At 45.7% G+C, this 18,930-nt stretch overlaps 1 protein-coding gene across 1 annotated transcript; it reads left to right on the forward strand.

The window, feature by feature from the left end:
- Positions 1–2,984: 2,984 nt before the first annotated feature.
- On the forward strand, positions 2,985–12,014 carry LOC148000470 (uncharacterized). The gene is made up of 4 exons (XM_087589587.1): positions 2,985–3,014; positions 3,079–10,868; positions 10,971–11,293; positions 11,869–12,014. The coding sequence occupies exons 1-4, from the start codon at positions 2,985–2,987 to the stop codon at positions 11,889–11,891; spliced, it is 8,166 nt and encodes a 2,721-aa protein (XP_087445713.1). The 3' UTR covers positions 11,892–12,014.
- Positions 12,015–18,930: the final 6,916 nt, after the last annotated feature.

Consider the following 18,930-nt stretch of genomic DNA (forward strand, 5'->3'; position numbering starts at 1 on the left):
GTCCTTCCTTATCTTTTTTGATGACTTTTGGTTGAAAATTGATTTTATTTGACATTAGAATGGCTACTCCAGCTTGCTTCTTCTGACCATTTGCTTGGAAAGTTGTTTTCCAGCATTTCACTCTGAGGTAGTGTCTGTCTTTGTCTCTGAGGTGTGTTTCCTGTAGGCAGCAGAATGCAGGGTCCTCGTTGCGTATCCAGTTTGTTAATCTATGTCTTTTCATTGGGGAGTTGAGGCCATTGATGTTGAGAGATATTAAGGAATAGTGATTATTGCTTCCTGTTATATTCATATTTGGATATGAGGTTATGTTTGTGCGCTTTTCTTCTCTTTGTTTTGTTGCCAAGACGATTAGTTTCTTGCTTCGTCTAGGGTATCTCTTGCCTCCTTATGTTGGGCTTTACCATTTATTATCCTTTGTAGTGCTGGATTTGTAGAAAGATATTGTGTAAATTTGGTTTTGTCCTGGAATATCTTGGTTTCTTCATCTATGTTAATTGAGAGTTTTGCAGGATGCAGTAACCTGGGCTGGCATTTGTGTTCTCTTAGGGTCTGTATGACATCTGTCCAGGATCTTCTGGATTTTATAGTTTCTGGCGAAAAGTCTGTATGATTCTGATAGGTCTGCCTTTATGTTACTTGATCTTCTTCCCTTACTGCTTTTAATATTCTTTCTTTATTTTGTGCGTTTGGTGTTTTGACTATTATGTGACGGGAGCTGTTTCTTTTCTGGTCCAATCTATTTGGAGTTCTGTAGGCTTCTTGTATGCTTATGGGTATCTCTTTCTTTAGGTTAGGGAAGATTTCTTCTATGATTTTGTTGAAGATATTTACTGGTCCTTTGAGCTGGGAGTCTTCACTCTCTTCTATACCTATTATCCTTAGGTTTGATCTTCTCATTGAGTCCTGGATTTCCTGTATGTTTTGGACCAGTAGCTTTTTCCGCTTTACATTATCTTTGACTGTTGAGTTGATGATTTCTATGGAATCTTCTGCTCCTGAGATTCTCTCTTCCATATCTTGTATTCTGTTGGTGAAGCTCGTATCTACAGCTCCTTGTCTCTTCTTTAGGTTTTGTATTTCCAGGGTTGTTTCCATGTGTTCTTTCTTGATTGCTTCTATTTCCATTTTCAATTCCTTCAACTGTTTGATTGTGTTTTCCTGGAATTCTTTCAGGGATTTTTGTGACTCCTCTCTATGGGCTTCTACTTGTTTATTTATGTTTTCCTGGAATTCTTTCAGGGATTTTTGCGATTCCTCTCTGTCGGCTTCTACTTGTTCTCTAAGGGAGTTATTCACGTCTTTCTGGAAGTTCTCCAGCATCATGATCAAATATGATTTTGAAACTAGATCTTGCTTTTCTTGTGTGTTTGGATATTTTGTGTTTGCTTTGGTGGGAGAATTGGGCTCCGATGATGCCATGTAGTCTTGGTTTCTGTTGCTTGGGTTCCTGTGCTTGCCTCTCGCCATCAGATTATCTCTAGTGTTACTTTGTTCTGCTATTTCTGACAGTGGCTAGACTGTCCTATATGCCTGTTTTTCAGGAGTGCTGTAGACCTGTTTTCCTGTTTTCTTTCAGCCAGTTATGGGAACAGAGTGTTCTGCTTTGGGGCGTGTAGTTTTTCCTATCTACAGGTCTTCAGCTGTTCCTGTGGGCCTGTGCCCTGAATTCACCAGGCAGGTCACTTGGAGCAGAAAAGTTGGTCTTACCTGTGATCCGGAGGCTCAAGGTTGCTCATGGGGTGTTGCTTATGAGCTCTCCGCGGCGGCAGCCACCAGGAAGTTCTGACCGCCCTTTCCGGGAGCTTCTGTGCACCAGGGTTCCAGATGGCGTTTGGTGTTTTCCTCTGGAGTCAGTAATGTGTGCAGAGTGCAGTCTCTTCTGGTTTCCCAGGCATGTCTGCCTCTCTGAAGGTTTAGCTCTCCCTCCCACAGGATTTGGGTGTAGAGAACTGTTTATATGGTCAGTCCCTTCAGGTTCTGGCGGTGTCTCAGATGCCAAAAGAAAGCACTGTTGTTCTACTCTGTTTCCAGCTCTGTCTCTCTATTGAAATCTTAAACCTCATCCTGGCAACAGTTTTACTACAAAACAGCCCCACCACCTACTCCTTTTGAAAATAATTCAGCGCTCTGCACAGCAAGCATAATGTGAGCCTATGGGGCTGTTGACATTCAAGCCACCACAGAGGTGCTGGATGAGGTCTTAATATACATCCTGTAAGTGTAGCAATAGTCATGATGTTACAGAATAGTTGACAATACTGTGCCCTCCTCCCAGATTGCGTTGTTTACTTATAAACAAATTTCTACTAATTGCTGTGGTTCAGCCTTTGCACAGACCTTTAATCTCTCAAACTGGAATGTAGACATTTCCTTAGTACCCACCCTTAATGCTAAGTAATCAATGTAACCTTAGTTTATAGAATGAAGCACCTCGTTTAAAAGTGATGCTTAATTGCATGAAAGAGAAGGTGATTATCCAGAGAAAGATTTGGTATAAAGAATATTCCCATCTCTCTCACGAAGGAATAAGAAAAGTGGCTACTTGAGGGGTAGTGCAGCAGAAAGTACAAAAAGACGGGGGGAGAGAGAGAGAGAGAGAGAGGGAGGAGGGAGGGAGGGGCGGAGGGAGGGAGGTGGCCTTTTTACTTGGAGAGTTTTAGAGAGAAACAGTGCAGAATGAACCATAGAATATGAAGGAAAGAGAATATTACAAAATCACTATTTAGAGGAAGAGTAGAGCAAAACATCAGAGGCCAAGAGTCACATTTTGTCCTTTCTATTTATATATTTCCATCTTACAAGGAAAAATGACTTCAGGTAGCAAAGAGCAGAAGAAATCTAAGTATAAACCTAAAGAGATCCACAGTAAAGACTTTGAAAAACTCTGGGCCAATTACTCAAGCAGACAGGAAGCAGACTTCACTGAATGTCACTGAATGTCGTGCTAACTTTCGACAGAATACACAAATAGTTTGGGGACTATGAATCCAGGTTCTGACATTATCAGAAGGGTGATAGAATGAATAAAATCAGTAAATTTTCAATCAAAAGTATCACTGCTAATTTTCGTTTTAGGATGAAAAATATAAAACAGATAATTTCTATGCGGTGTCTTCTGAGCATAGAAATTCTATTCCTAAGGCTACTGCTGATCGTGAAGCTTCCACCTCTACTGCTGACAGCCTGGATGCTGCCGAGCCTGACCCAACAAATTCTACAAATGCTACTGACTGTCTGGCTGCTCTTGAGCGTGAGCTGACTAATTCCAACAACACTGCTGACTGTCTGGCTGACCTTGAGCCTGATCCGACGATTTCTACCAATGCCGCTGACTTTCAGGCTGCTGTTGCACCAGAGCCAACTATGTCCACCCACCCTGCTGACTGTCTGCCTGATGTGGAACCAGAGCCAACTATGTCCACCCACCCTGCTGACACTCTGGCTGCTCTTGAGCCTGAGCTGACTACTTTCAACAACACTGCTGACTGTCTGGCTGACCTTGAGCCTGAGCCAAACATGTCCACCCACCCTGCTGACAGTCTGCCTGATGTGGAACCAGAGCCAACTATGTCCAATCACCCTGCAGAAACTCTGGCTGCTCTTGAGCCTGAACTGACTAATTCCAACAACACTGCTGACTGTCTGGCTGACCTTGAGCCTGATCCGACGATTTCTACCAATGCCGCTGACTTTCAGGCTGCTGTTGCACCAGAGCCAACTATGTCCACCCACCCTGCTGACTGTCTGCCTGATGTGGAACCAGAGCCAACTATGTCCACCCACCCTGCTGACACTCTGGCTGCTCTTGAGCCTGAGCTGACTACTTTCAACAACACTGCTGACTGTCTGGCTGACCTTGAGCCTGAGCCAAACATGTCCACCCACCCTGCTGACAGTCTGCCTGATGTGGAACCAGAGCCAACTATGTCCACCCACCCTGCTGACACTCTGGCTGCTCTTGAGCCTGAGCTGACCAATTTCAACAACACTGCTGACTGTCTGGCTGACCTTGAGCCTGATCCGACTATTTCTACCAATGCCGCTGACTTTCAGGCTGCTGTTGCACCAGAGCCAACTATGTCCACCCACCCTGCTGACTGTCTGCCTGATGTGGAACCAGAGCCAACTATGTCCACCCACCCTGCTGACACTCTGGCTGCTCTTGAGCCTGAGCTGACTAATTCCAACAACACTGCTGACTGTCTGGCTGACCTTGAGCCTGATCCGACTATTTCTACCAATGCCGCTGACTGTCGGGCTGCTGTTGCACCAGAGCCCGCTATGTCCACCAACCCTGCTGACAGTATGGCAGCTGTTGAGCCTGAGCCGACTATGTCCACCCACCCTGCTGACATTCTGACTGCTGAAGAGCCTGAACATAATACTTCTACCAAAGCTGCTGACTGTCGGGCTGACCTTGAGCCTGAGCCAAACATGTCCACCCACCCTGCTGACAGTCTGCCTGATGTGGAACCAGAGCCAACTATGTCCACCCACCCTGCTGACACTCTGGCTGCTCTTGAGCCTGAGCTGACCAATTTCAACAACACTGCTGACTGTCTGGCTGACCTTGAGCCTGATCCGACTATTTCTACCAATGCCGCTGACTTTCAGGCTGCTGTTGCACCAGAGCCAACTATGTCCACCTACCCTGCTGACTGTCTGCCAGATGTGGAACCAGAGCCAACTATGTCCACCCACCCTGCTGACACTCTGGCTGCTCTTGAGCCTGAGCTGACTAATTCCAACAACACTGCTGACTGTCTGGCTGACCTTGAGCCTGATCCGACGATTTCTACCAATGCCGCTGACTTTCAGGCTGCTGTTGCACCAGAGCCTGCTATGTCCACCTACCCTGCTGACTGTCTGCCAGATGTGGAACCAGAGCCAACTATGTCCACCCACCCTGCTGACACTCTGGCTGCTCTTGAGCCTGAGCTGACTAATTCCAACAACACTGCTGACTGTCTGGCTGACCTTGAGCCTGATCCGACGATTTCTACCAATGCCGCTGACTTTCAGGCTGCTGTTGCACCAGAGCCTGCTATGTCCACCAACCCTGCTGACAGTATGGCAGCTGTTGAGCCTGAGCCGACTATGTCCACCCACCCTGCTGACATTCTGACTGCTGATGAGCCTGAACATAATAATTCTACCAAAGCTGCTGACTGTCTGGCTGACCTTGAGCCTGAGCCAAACATGTCCACCCACCCTGCTGACAGTCTGCCTGATGTGGAACCAGAGCCAACTATGTCCACTCACCCTGCTGACACTCTGGCTGCTCTTGAGCCTGAGCTGACCAATTTCAACAACACTGCTGACTGTCTGGCTGACCTTGAGCCTGATCCGACTATTTCTACCAATGCCGCTGACTTTCAGGCTGCTGTTGCACCAGAGCCAACTATGTCCACCCACCCTGCTGACTGTCTGCCTGATGTGGAACCAGAGCCAACTATGTCCACCCACCCTGCTGACACTCTGGCTGCTCTTGAGCCTGAGCTGACTAATTCCAACAACACTGCTGACTGTCTGGCTGACCTTGAGCCTGATCCGACGATTTCTACCAATGCCGCTGACTTTCAGGCTGCTGTTGCACCAGAGCCTGCTATGTCCACCTACCCTGCTGACTGTCTGCCAGATGTGGAACCAGAGCCAACTATGTCCACCCACCCTGCTGACACTCTGGCTGCTCTTGAGCCTGAGCTGACTAATTCCAACAACACTGCTGACTGTCTGGCTGACCTTGAGCCTGATCCGACGATTTCTACCAATGCCGCTGACTTTCAGGCTGCTGTTGCACCAGAGCCTGCTATGTCCACCAACCCTGCTGACAGTATGGCAGCTGTTGAGCCTGAGCCGACTATGTCCACCCACCCTGCTGACATTCTGACTGCTGATGAGCCTGAACATAATAATTCTACCAAAGCTGCTGACTGTCTGGCTGACCTTGAGCCTGAGCCAAACATGTCCACCCACCCTGCTGACAGTCTGCCTGATGTGGAACCAGAGCCAACTATGTCCACCCACCCTGCTGACACTCTGGCTGCTCTTGAGCCTGAGCTGACCAATTTCAACAACACTGCTGACTGTCTGGCTGACCTTGAGCCTGATCCGACTATTTCTACCAATGCCGCTGACTTTCAGACTGCTGTTGCACCAGAGCCAACTATGTCCACCCACCCTGCTGACTGTCTGCCTGATGTGGAACCAGAGCCAACTATGTCCACCCACCCTGCTGACACTCTGGCTGCTCTTGAGCCTGAGCTGACTAATTCCAACAACACTGCTGACTGTCTGGCTGACCTTGAGCCTGATCCGACTATTTCTACCAATGCCGCTGACTGTCGGGCTGCTGTTGCACCAGAGCCCGCTATGTCCACCAACCCTGCTGACAGTATGGCAGCTGTTGAGCCTGAGCCGACTATGTCCACCCACCCTGCTGACATTCTGACTGCTGACGAGCCTGAACATAATACTTCTACCAAAGCTGCTGACTGTCGGGCTGACCTTGAGCCTGAGCCAAACATGTCCACCCACCCTGCTGACAGTCTGCCTGATGTGGAACCAGAGCCAACTATGTCCACCCACCCTGCTGACACTCTGGTTGCTCTTGAGCCTGAGCTGACCAATTTCAACAACACTGCTGACTGTCTGGCTGACCTTGAGCCTGATCCGACTATTTCTACCAATGCCGCTGACTTTCAGGCTGCTGTTGCACCAGAGCCTGCTATGTCCACCTACCCTGCTGACTGTCTGCCAGATGTGGAACCAGAGCCAACTATGTCCACCCACCCTGCTGACACTCTGGCTGCTCTTGAGCCTGAGCTGACTAATTTCAACAACACTGCTGACTGTCTGGCTGACCTTGAGCCTGATCCGACTATTTCTACCAATGCCGCTGACTGTCGGGCTGCTGTTGCACCAGAGCCCGCTATGTCCACCAACCCTGCTGACAGTATGGCAGCTGTTGAGCCTGAGCCGACTATGTCCACCCACCCTGCTGACATTCTGACTGCTGACGAGCCTGCACATAATACTTCTACCAAAGGTGCTGACTGTCTGGCTGACCTTGAGCCTGAGCCAAACATGTCCACCCACCCTGCTGACAGTCTGCCTGATGTGGAACCAGAGCCAACTATGTCCAATCACCCTGCTGACACACTGGCTGCTCTTGAGCCTGAGTCGACTAAATCCTCCAATGCTGCTGACTGTCTGGCCTATGTTGAGCCAGAGCCAGCTATGTCCACCCACCATGCCGACAGTCTGGCTGCTCTTGAGCATGAGCTGTCTCATGCCAACAAAGATGCTGACTGTCTGGCTTCTCTCAAGGCTGAGCTGATTAATTCCACCAATGCTACTGATTGTCTGGCTTCTGTTGGGACTGAGACAACCATGTCCACCCAGCCTACTGACAATTTGGCAGCTGTTGAGCCTGAACATAATTCCACCAATACTGCTGACGGTAAGGACTCTGTTGAACAAGAGCCATCTAAGCCCACCTACCGTGCCGACAGCCTGGCTGCTCTTGAGCATGAGCTGACTAATTCCAACAACACTGCTGACTGTCTGGCTTCTCAGAAGGCTGAGTCAATTGATTCTACCAATGCTACTGATTGTTTGGCTTCTGTTGGGACTGAGACAACTATGTCCACCCACCCGGCTGACAATATGGCTACTGATGAGCTTGAGGCTACACATTCCACCAATGCTGCTTACTTTCTGGCGGCTCTTGAGCCCCAGTCGACTAATTCCTCCAATGCTGCTGATATTCTGGCTTCTGTTGGGTCTGAGACAACCATGTCTACCCACCTTGCTGATATTCCTATTGCTCATGAGCCTGACTATAATGATTCTACCAATGCTGCTGACAGTCTGGACTCCGTTGAGCCAGAGCCAGCTATGTCCACCCACCGTGCCGACAGTCTGGCTGCTCTTGAGCATGAGCTGTCTCATGCCAACAAAGCTGCTGACTGTCTGGCTTCTCTCAAGGCTGAGCCAACCATGTCCACCCAGCCTGCTGACAGTTCGGCAGCTGTTGAGCCTGAGCCTACAATTTCCACCAGAGCTGCTGATTTTCTGGCTACTGTTCTGCCAGAGCTAACTAGGTCAAACCACCCTGCTGACTGTCTGGACTCTGTTCAGCCTGAGTCATCTATGTCCACACACCCTGCTGATAATATGGCTACTGATGAGCTTGAGCCTACAAATTCGACCAACGCTGCTTACTGTCTGGCTGCTCTTGAGCCTGAGTCGACTAAATCCTCCAATGCTGCTGACTGTCTGGCCTATGTTGAGCCAGAGCCAGGTATGTCCACCCACCGTGCCGACAGTCTGGCTGCTCTTGAGCATGAGCTGTCTCATGCCAACAAAGATGCTGACTGCCTGCCTTCTCTCAAGACTGAGCTGATTAATTCCATCAATGCTACTGATTGTCTGGCTTCTTTTGGGACTGAGACAACCATGTCCACCCAGCCTACTGACAGTGTGGCAGCTGTTGAGCCTGAACATAATAGTTCCACCAATGCTGCTGATGGTCTGGGCTCTGTTGAACAAGAGCCAGCTAATCCCACCCACCGTTCCAACAGTCTGGCTGCTCTTGAGCATGAGCTGACTAATTCCAACAACACTGCTGACTGTCTGGCTTCTCAGAAGGCTGAGTCAATTGATTCTACCAATGCTACTGATTGTTTGGCTTCTGTTGGGACTGAGACAACTATGTCCACCCACCCTGCTGACAATATGGCTATGGATGAGCTTGAGCCTACACATTCCACCAATGCTGCTTACTTTCTGGCCGCTCTTGAGCCCCAGTCGACTAATTCCTCCAATACTGCTGATATTCTGGCTTCTGTTGGGTCTGAGACAACCATGTCTACCCACCTTGCTGATATTCCTATTGCTCATGAGCCTGACTATAATGATTCTACCAATGCTGCTGACAGTCTGGACTCCGTTGAGCCAGAGCCAGCTATGTCCACCCACCATGCCGACAGTCTGGCTGCTCTTGAGCATGAGCTGTCTCATGCCAACAAAGCTGCTGACTGTCTGGCTTCTCTCAAGGCTGAGCCAACCATGTCCACCCAGCCTGCTGACAGTTCGGCAGCTGTTGAGCCTGAGCCTACAATTTCCACCAGAGCTGCTGATTTTCTGGCTACTGTTCTGCCAGAGCTAACTAGGTCAAACCACCCTGCTGACTGTCTGGACTCTGTTCAGCCTGAGTCATCTATGTCCACACACCCTGCTGATAATATGGCTACTGATGAGCTTGAGCCTACAAATTCGACCAACGCTGCTTACTGTCTGGCTGATCTTGAGCCTAAGTCGACTAAATCCTCCAATTCTGCTGACTGTCTGGCCTATGTTGAGCCAGAGCCAGGTATGTCCACCCACCGTGCCGACAGTCTGGCTGCTCTTGAGCATGAGCTGTCTCATGTCAACAAAGATGCTGACTGTCTGGCTTCTCTCAAGGCTGAGCTGATTAATTCCATCAATGCTACTGATTGTCTGGCTTCTGTTGGGACTGAGACAACCATGTCCACCCAGCCTATTGACAGTTTGGCAGCTGTTGAGCCTGAACATAATTCCACCAATGCTGCTGACGGTCTGGACTCTGTTGAACAAGAGCCAGCTAAGCCCACCCACCGTGCCGACAGTCTGGCTGCTCTTGAGCATGAGCTGACTAATTCCAACAACACTGCTGACTGTCTGGCTTCTCAGAAGGCTGAGTCAATTGATTCTACCAATGCTTCTGATTGTTTGGCTTCTGTTGGGACTGAGACAACTATGTCCACCCACCCTGCTGACAATATGGCTACTGATGAGCTTGAGCCTACACATTCCACCAATGCTGCTTACTGTCTGGCTGCTCTTGAGCCTGAGTCGACTAAATCCTCCAGTGCTGCTGACTGCCTGGCCTATGTTGAGCCAGAGCCAGCTATGTCCACCCACCGTGCCGACAGTCTGGCTGCTCTTGAGCATGAGCTGTCTCATGCCAACAAAGATGCTGGCTGTCTGGCTTCTCTCAAGGCTGAGCTGATTAATTCCACCAATGCTACTGATTGTCTGGCTTCTGTTGGGACTGAGACAACCATGTCCACCCAGCCTGCTGACAGTTTGGCAGCTGTTGAGCCTGAACATAATAATTCTACCAATGCTGCTGACGGTCTGGACTCTATTGAACAAGAGCCAGCTATGCCCACCCCCCGTTCCGACAGTCTGGCTGCTCTTGAGCATGAGCTGTCTCATGCCAATAAAGCTGCTGACTGTCTGGCTTCTCTCAAGGCTGAGCCAACCATGTCCACCCAGCCTGCTGACACTTTGGCATCTGTTGAGCCTGAGCCTACTTTTTCCACCAAAGCTGCTGATTGTCTGGCTACTGTTCAGCCTGAGCTAACTAGGTCAAACCACCCTGCTGACTGTCTGGATTCCGTTCAGCCTGAGTCATCTATGTCCCCACACCCTGCTGACAGTTTGGTAGCTATTGAGCCTGAACTGACTAATTCCACCAAAGCTGCTGACTGTCTGGACTCTGCTGAGCCAGAGCCAACTATGGCCACCCACCATGCTGACATTCTGACTGCTGTTGAGCCTGAACATACTAATTGCTCCAGTACTGCTGACTGTCTGCCTGCTGTTCAGCCTGAGTCCAGTATGTCCACCCACCCTGCTGACAGTATGGCTGCTATTGATGCTGAGCCTACAGATCCTGCCATTGTTGCTGACTGTCTGGCTGCTCTTGAACCTCGGCTGTCTGTTACATGTGCTGCTGACAGTAGTGTGTTAGTTGAGAGTCATGACTCAGGACCAGCTAGTCACATTGGATTGGATTATGTAGTTGATTTACCTCTTTACAAGGAGAGTACAAGGTACAAACCCCATGCTGACCCAGAGCCCACTCCTGGTTCCTGCACTTGTTATTCCCTTGACTCCATTCAAATGACTAACCTGACTCTTTTGATATCCCTTAGTGAAGAAGAAATATTTGATTCTGCTACTTCAGATGAGGAATCTTCTTTTACTCCTGACGTAGAAGAAGGTCTGCCTGCTACTCAGGGTGCTGAGGATATTTTTCATGCTTCCGCACGAGCTGAACCAATAAACCACAGCTTGATCCTTCTCAGGGAGAGTGGATATCTTCGGGCAACAGAGATACCACGCATACCTTTTTTGCTCTTCATATGGCTTATATCCTCACTCTTATCCATCATAACATGGATGAAAATCCAAATTCAACAAGCATGGCATGAAGAAAATGGCCAAGGAGCTCCCACTAAGAAGAGAGTCGGACCAGGTAAGTTAAACTAAAATAGTAGCTTAAAATAGATTAAGATTGTTTTACTAGAAACCTAGGTCTCTTTTGTTAATAAATTTCATACTTCTATAGGGCTATTTACGCATAACCTAGAACCTGAAAACTTTATTTTTTCTCAATTTATAGAAAATAATTTTCATAATGTAACAAATCCAGTTTAGAGAAATACAACTGACCAGGTAATATTTTTTCCTACTTGGATGTTTCCTATTCTAGAATGAGGAGATTATTGTCACTTCCAGTGAAAACATGTGTTTCCTGAATGACTAAGCCGGGAAAACTTCCTGTTAAATGTTATTGTCTATTTATCGCTGTCATTCTGAACTCTGACTTCTGAAGTTAGCATAGCCTTTGACCGCAACATTCCAAAAGAAGCAACTTCTGAGATTAAAAATAACAAGAGAAGCATCCACCTTCTCACTGTTTCTCTCTACATTGATATGTCTACATTGATATCTACATGATAATGACACTGATGTTGTTGATGCTGGGCATGACAATATCACCAGAGATGTGCCTGATGATACTGTTAATAATTCTTCTTTTTCTTCTAGTGGCTGCGGCTCCTGATCCCTAGACCCTTGATGCTCCTCCAGGATCGATTGGAATATCAAAACACAGTCTGTGTGGGAGAATTGATCATATATATAAATTTTAAAATAAAATGTTCAGTCTGATTGTAGACTGAAGTAAAAATTGATTGTTTCATTGGAGTCTCAGTTGTGCCATGTGATGCTTCCTGGAAACTTTTTTCAATTATTTTCAATTTTAATATTTTCAATTTTAATATTTACTTATTTACTTTACATCCTGCTCACTGCCCCCTCCCTGTCAGCCTCTCCCATAATTGTTCCCTTGTGCCCCACTCTCCTTCTCCTCTCAGTGGGTAGGGGCCATTTGGTTATCTTCCCACCCTGGAACATGAAGTCTCTGTGAGACTAATCTAGGACACAATCTAGCTAGAAGAACCTATTCTGCATACAGGCAACATCCTTTAGGATAACCCATGCTGTAATTGTTTGGGACTCACACAAAGATCAAGCTGCACATCTCCTACCTATGTGTGTGGAGGCTTAGGACCAGCCTCTGTATGTTCTTTGGTTGGTGGTTCAGTCTCTAAGAGCCCTAAGAGTCCAGGTCAGGTGATTTGGTTAGTCTTCCTGTGGCGTTCTTATCGTCTGAGGGACTGCAATCCTTCCACTTATTTTTCCATGACAGTCTTCAAGATCCATCCAATTTTAGCTGGGAGTGTTCATCTAAGTCAGCTTCTGGGTGAACCCTCTCATGGGACAGCCTATGCTAGACTCTGTCTGCAAGCATAACAGGATATCATTAATAGTGTCAGGGACTGTTGCTTGACAATGCGATGGGTTTCAAGTTGGGTAGGCTGGTGGTTGGCTTTTCCCTCAGTCTCTCCTCCAGCCCTGTTCCTTCATTGACTGTAGACAGGAAAAAAATTGGATTTAAAGTTTTGTGGTTGGGTTGATGTTCGAATTGCTCCAGTGGGCTTGCTGCATAGCTAGAAGAGCCAGTCACCCCAGGCTCTGTATCCCCAAGGCTATGATTCACAACCTCCACTGATTCTTGTGTGCCTCCCCTATCCCATTCTCTGTCTCTCTCTCTGAGGTTGTACCCTCACTCAACACCCTTACAAGTTACAGATCTCCATTCATTATCATGGTTCCCTCCTCCTTCCCACACTGAACCCTGCCTGACCCTATCCCTTTCTATCTCCTTTCTTAATCAGCTCCTTTCATCCATCCATATGCCTTCCATGACCATTCTATATTCTCAAATATCCTTTCTTGTGCCCTTCTTTTTCTACCTTCTTGGGTCTGTAGAGTCTATCATGGGCATCCTGTATTTTATGGGCTGCCTCCTGAGAGGGAGGGGTCATGCTTACCTTCCTTTTCACTGAGCCCCACTGGATTGCATTCCTATTTAGGGCTCCTAGGCATAAGAGGCCTGTATAACTAAAGAGAGCCAATCCTAGGCCTTCTATAAGAAAACATAATCATTGAATTAAGTCATAAATACTTTTCCAATGTTTCTTTTAGAGCCCATCTATTCAGCACTTTAACATGTTTAAGTTAAAGAAATTACATTTTTTATATCATTAAATTGATTAGATTTATATGTAGAAGATTTTGCTGCTGTGCATTTTCTATGCAGTATGTGTGATAGAATTCAGTACTGGTTCCCCTGGAATTGGAGTTACAGATAGTTGTGAGTGACCAGCAATGTGCTAGCAATTAAAACTGAGAGCTCTACAGTCAAAACTAGAACTCTTAACAGCCCATCCATCTCTAAAGGTATATATATATATATATATATATATATATATATATATATATATATATATATATATATATATATATATGTGTGTGTGTGTGTATATATATATATATATATCTCAACATGGTAAATTTTATCATAAAATCTTATGAAATTTCAATACATTGTCTAGTTTATGTAAAAAAAATTCACTAAGAACATTTTACTCTAATATGACCTGTGTTTGCAGATGGGTCAAAGACATTTTGAATTGGATCTATGACCCTGAACCCCAGTACTCACATTGTGTACATGTGTACATCTTGTTTGTGCATTGATCCACATATGAAAGATAGAGACTGATATTGTCTTTCTCTCACTTTACCCCCCACACGTGGATTACTGTGTTTGGGCCAAAGGACAATGCCACTTTACAGTTCTGTTCTGCTATACTGTGGGTTCTAGGGACTGAATACAGACCATCAACCCTCATTTTCGTTCCACCCCTGGTCCCTCCATTTTGGAGACTGTTCACTCACTCAAATCCCTAGTGTGTTTGATTTTCTGTCTTGGAGCAAAATTATCTTCATACTTGCAGGAAAGTAAGCTTTGGGGATCCCATTATACCCACATCTGCAATGAGGTTTTCAGGACAAGTGTTTTGCCAATTGAGTTTTACCAAGCACCCCAGTCTCTATCCCTTATTTCCTATTTTTAGGCTGTACTAGCTTAGGAAGGAGAACCAGTAGCACAGTAGTAGACATTCCATTGTCCACATGCTTCTTGATCATCTTGTAGTTCTAAAGGCTTAATTAATTAGTCTTTAAGCTGCAGTTTCATATAAATAATAAATTATGCATTCTAATTCCAAAATATTCCTCTGTTTATTGAACATATTCTTTAAATACTCCGACTTGATGAACTGGAATTTTTCATTCTGTCAGTCCATTTACTCCCCACATGTAACTTCCCACATGTACTGTGTAGAATCCCCATTCTACTATTTCTCAAGATTGTCCCATTCTTACACCTTTTTGTTTCTTTAGCCAGTCAAGATCCTTACACTTCATAAATTTAAATATTATGAAATGAACCCTGGTCTTTGGGACCCTCATTTCATTTTGCTTAAACCATTTTGAATCTAAAATCCAGGAGCTGGGGTGCCATTGTTTCTCACCTCATAGTGATATTTACCAATTTTGGTGTAAGTCCAGGCACACACTGACCATTTTACCATAAAGCGTGAAGTCCTGCTTTGCTACCTTTTAGTCCCTGTGTTACCATTGATACTGTATCTATTACCTAAGAAGCATGTTGTGATCCTGATGGAAGCAAATACAGAAACATTACTCCTGGGCATAAAAAATGAAATTTGGAAATGAAAAAAAAATCAAAGTACTAGTGACTGGGGGTTTCCTTGTTCATTTGTTGGTAAGAATTTACATAGATACACGTGGTCTGAAAACTGCATCCATAGGTCATGTCTACATTGTGTCAATCATCCAGCCTAAGACCCACAGCCTGTCACTCATCCACAAGACACACAGCTTATCAAAAAATCTGTCCGCAAACCCTCCATAGTCTGTCAATTATCCATAGGGAAATCCCACAGCCTGGCAATCATCAATAAGAATTGCCTAAGTCCTGTCAATCATCCACTGGAAACCTCCTTGTCCTGTCAGTCATCTACAAGCAACTCTCAACTCTCTGTCATCCAGAAGAAATTTTCACAGCCTGTCAATCACGCATAAAAAATAGCCATAGTCTGTTAATCATCCACAGGTCATGTCCACAAGCTTACATACAAACCTTACATGGAGATCTGTAACTTGTAAGAGTGTTGAGTGAGGGTACAACCTCAGAGAGAGAGACAGAGAATGGGATAGGGGAGGCACACAAGAATCAGTGGAGGTTATGAATCATAGCCTTGGGGATACAGAACCTGGGGTGACTGGCTCTTCTAGCTACACAGCAAGCCCACTGGAGCAATTCGAACATCGACCCAACCACAAAACTTTACATCCAATTTTTTTCCTGTCTACAGTCAATGAAGGAACAGGGCTGGAGTGTAGAGGGCCGCAATAACATTCGCCACCACAAGATGGCGCGGGCCTCCGCCGCGCCAGCCGACTTCCTTTCAGGAAGTTAACTGTGTGTGCATGTGCAAGAGTGCCTTCGTGCCAGGTCTTTGCCCACTCCGGGGTGTGCCTAATGAGATCTTGGGTAAGCGACCAATCAGGTGTGGATGTGCCGCGCTAGGGTGTATATAAGCCGCGCCCTGCCGGCGTCCCGGGCCTCTCCTTAAGATTCAAAAAATGTTTAGCTGCAGTAAGAATTCGTGTGTTCCCATGTATTCTTGCTGGCGAGCTCGCGCGGGACACTGGAGGAGAGACTGAGGGAAAAGCCAACCACTAGCCTACCCAACTTGAAACCCATCACATTGTCAAGCAACAGTCCCTGACACTATTAATGATATCCTGTTATGCTTGCAGACAGAGTCTAGCATAGGCTGTCCCATGAGAGGGTTCACCCAGAAGCTGACTTAGATGAACACTCCCAGCTAAAATTGGATGGATCTTGAAGACTGTCATGGAAAAATAAGTGGAAGGATTGCAGTCCCTCAGACGATAAGAACGCCACAGGAAGACTAACGAAATCAACTGACCTGGACTCTTAGGGCTCTTAGAGACTGAACCACCAACCAAAGAACATACAGAGGCTGGTCCTAAGCCTCAACACACATAGGTAGGAGATGTGCAGCTTGATCTTTGTGTGAGTCCCAAACAATTACAGCATGGGTTATCCTAAAGGATGTTGCCTGTATGCAGAATAGGTTCTTTTTTTTTTTTTTTTTTTTTATTAACTTGAGTATTTCTTATATACATTTCGAGTGTTATTCCCTTTCCTGGTATCCGGGCAAGCATCCCCCTCCCCATTCCCCTTCCTTATGGGTGTTCCCCTCCCAACCTTCCCCCCATTGCCGCCCTCCCCCCACCAGTCTAGTTCACTGGGGGTTCAGTCTTAGCAGGACCCAGGGCTTCCCCTTCCACTGGTGCTCTTACTAGGATATTCATTGCTACCTCTCCCTTCCCTACAATCTTAGTGTTGTTCTTGATGGTGACAATTACTTAAGTATGAATATTAAAATGATATTAAATGATTTGAAAAACTCAGAGACAAATATTTAGAAAGCTTATGACACAGGAAATACGGAGACTGTTCCAACACAACAAAAGAACAGCAGTACCAGGATTACTACATAGTTCAGTAGTTCAGTTCGTGAGTCATGAACCAAGACAAAGAATAAGCTAGATCAGCTGTTGGTCCACTTCAGTATTTTTTATTTTGACACAGTTTGCCACTGAATTAAAGGTCATGTGTGTCATTGGCAAATGTTCTACCATGAATAAACACCCCCAGTCCCTGAGTCTGAAATTTTATAATTTCTGACTCTAAAAATGACAGCATAAGCCACATGTTTAGAATTATACATACATAATCACAGGTAATAAATAGTGTTTCCTAATGATCTGTTTGAGTTTTGAAATGTCCAATGCAGCAGAAAACTACCTTTTGCTAGGAGGTTTTCTGTAAACTTTCATCCTGTAATGAACCAGCAATGTTCTTGATACTGCAGTCCAAGACATTTTTTTGTCATATTTCAGATGGAGCTTTCAATGTGGATATATAAATAGTTCATTTCCTTCCACATATTCTGGTATTGTAGAATTATAAATCTTGTCCTAGACTTTGTTAATGTTTAGCTCTACAAAATGATCTTACAAAGCTATATTCCTTTCCATATGAAATAAAATTGTTTATGCTGAAGTTCCCTGTTTAGTACACATGTTTACCTATTGTTTATGTTGAGCCATTATTTCCAGACAACAGATCTGTGCTTTAAGGTGAGCCTTTCTAGAGAGAGCTCACTCTCATTTCAAAACTTTAATGCTCTTTGAAATATTTAATTTTATTTTTTCTTATTCACTTTACATCAAACTCACTGACCCTGTCTCAGTCTCCCTATTCTACAGTCCTTTCCGGTTCCCCTTCCCCTTCACCTCTGAGCAGTCATGGATCCCCTATATATCCCCACACCCAGGCACTTCAAGTCTCTGCAAGGGTAGACACTTCCTCTCTCTCCAAGGTCAGACAAGGCAGCTCAGCTAGAAGGAGGTATCCCATGTATAAGGAACAGTTTTTGATAGGCCCCATCCCAGTTGACTGGGACCTATAAGAAAATCCAGCTACTCTTCTGCTACATATGAGTGGGAAGGTGTGAGTCCAGCCCGTGTATTTTCTGTGGTTGGTGGTTCAGTCTCTGAGAGCCCCAGGTGTCCAGGTTATTTCACTCTGTTGTTTGTCCTCTGGAGTTCTTATCTCCTTGCAGACCTGGAATCTTTCCTCCTAGTGTTCCCTAAGAGTCTAATGCCATACATCCCTGAGCAAGGCAAATCTTGTCATTAGAGTTTTTAAGTGGGAGGAAGGGAGGGAGGGAGGGAGGAAGGGAGGGAAAGAGGGAAAGATTGTGTGTATGCTTTCTCGAGCCTTTTAGTTTGTGCTCTATTTAAAACTTAACCATGCCTCATGTTTTCTCTTGTGAAATTCGGGAGGATACCAGTCAATAATCATAATCATTTGCTGAAAAATGAATTAAAGATTATTTGCCTAGACCTGTAGTTCCATGAATTACATCCCAGACTGTGGGAGGTAGGAGACACACAGACCTTTGTGAGTTAAGTCCAACATGGTCTATGGGGTGGGTTTCAGACCAGCATGGCTACATAGTGAGATCCGGTTTCAAAAAAGAATGTTTGTAAACATCTAAACTAAGACACAGGGGACTCAAATATAAAGGGCTTCAAATGCTCGCTAAATGTTTTTCTTATGAATAGTACGATAACCATAACTTTAAAATCTATGCCACAGTGCAAGAAGACCAGCACATAAAAAAAAAAGTGAAGCATGTCAGATTTAACAAAGGTAAGATTTTTATATCATATATAAATTTACTATATTGTAGCTGGTCTTATTCACCCTAGATAAAATAGTGCAGACATTTTAGCTCCTCTCCTACTGTGACCACACAAGGCAGCCCAGCTAGCAGAAAGGAATCCAAATGTGAACAGAATGTGAACCTGCCCTCAGTTCAGTAAACCAGGAGTCCACATGAAGAGCACATGAAGCTGCACATCTGCTACCTGTGAATATGGGGTCTATGTGCAGCCTTGCGTGCTCTTTGATTGGTGGTTCAGTCCCTGTGAGCCCTCATGGTCCCCTGTTGGTTAATCTGTAGGTTTTCTTGTTGTGTTTCTGAACCTTCAATGGCACTGTCCTCCTTT

Source organism: Rattus norvegicus, chromosome 16, assembly GCF_021556685.1.
Source record: "Rattus norvegicus strain SHRSP/BbbUtx chromosome 16, alternate assembly SHRSP_T2T, whole genome shotgun sequence".
Classification (NCBI taxonomy): domain Eukaryota; kingdom Metazoa; phylum Chordata; class Mammalia; order Rodentia; family Muridae; genus Rattus; species Rattus norvegicus.

Coding starts and splice junctions, on each gene's coding strand:
- LOC148000470 (XM_087589587.1), top strand. CDS start 2,985: ATGAATCCAGGTTCTGACATTATCAGAAGG. Junction 3,015..3,078: donor GTTCTGACATTATCAGAAGG/GTGATAGAATGA, acceptor TTTTCGTTTTAG/GATGAAAAATATAAAACAGA. Junction 11,294..11,868: donor TAAGAAGAGAGTCGGACCAG/GTAAGTTAAACT, acceptor TTTTTCTTCTAG/TGGCTGCGGCTCCTGATCCC.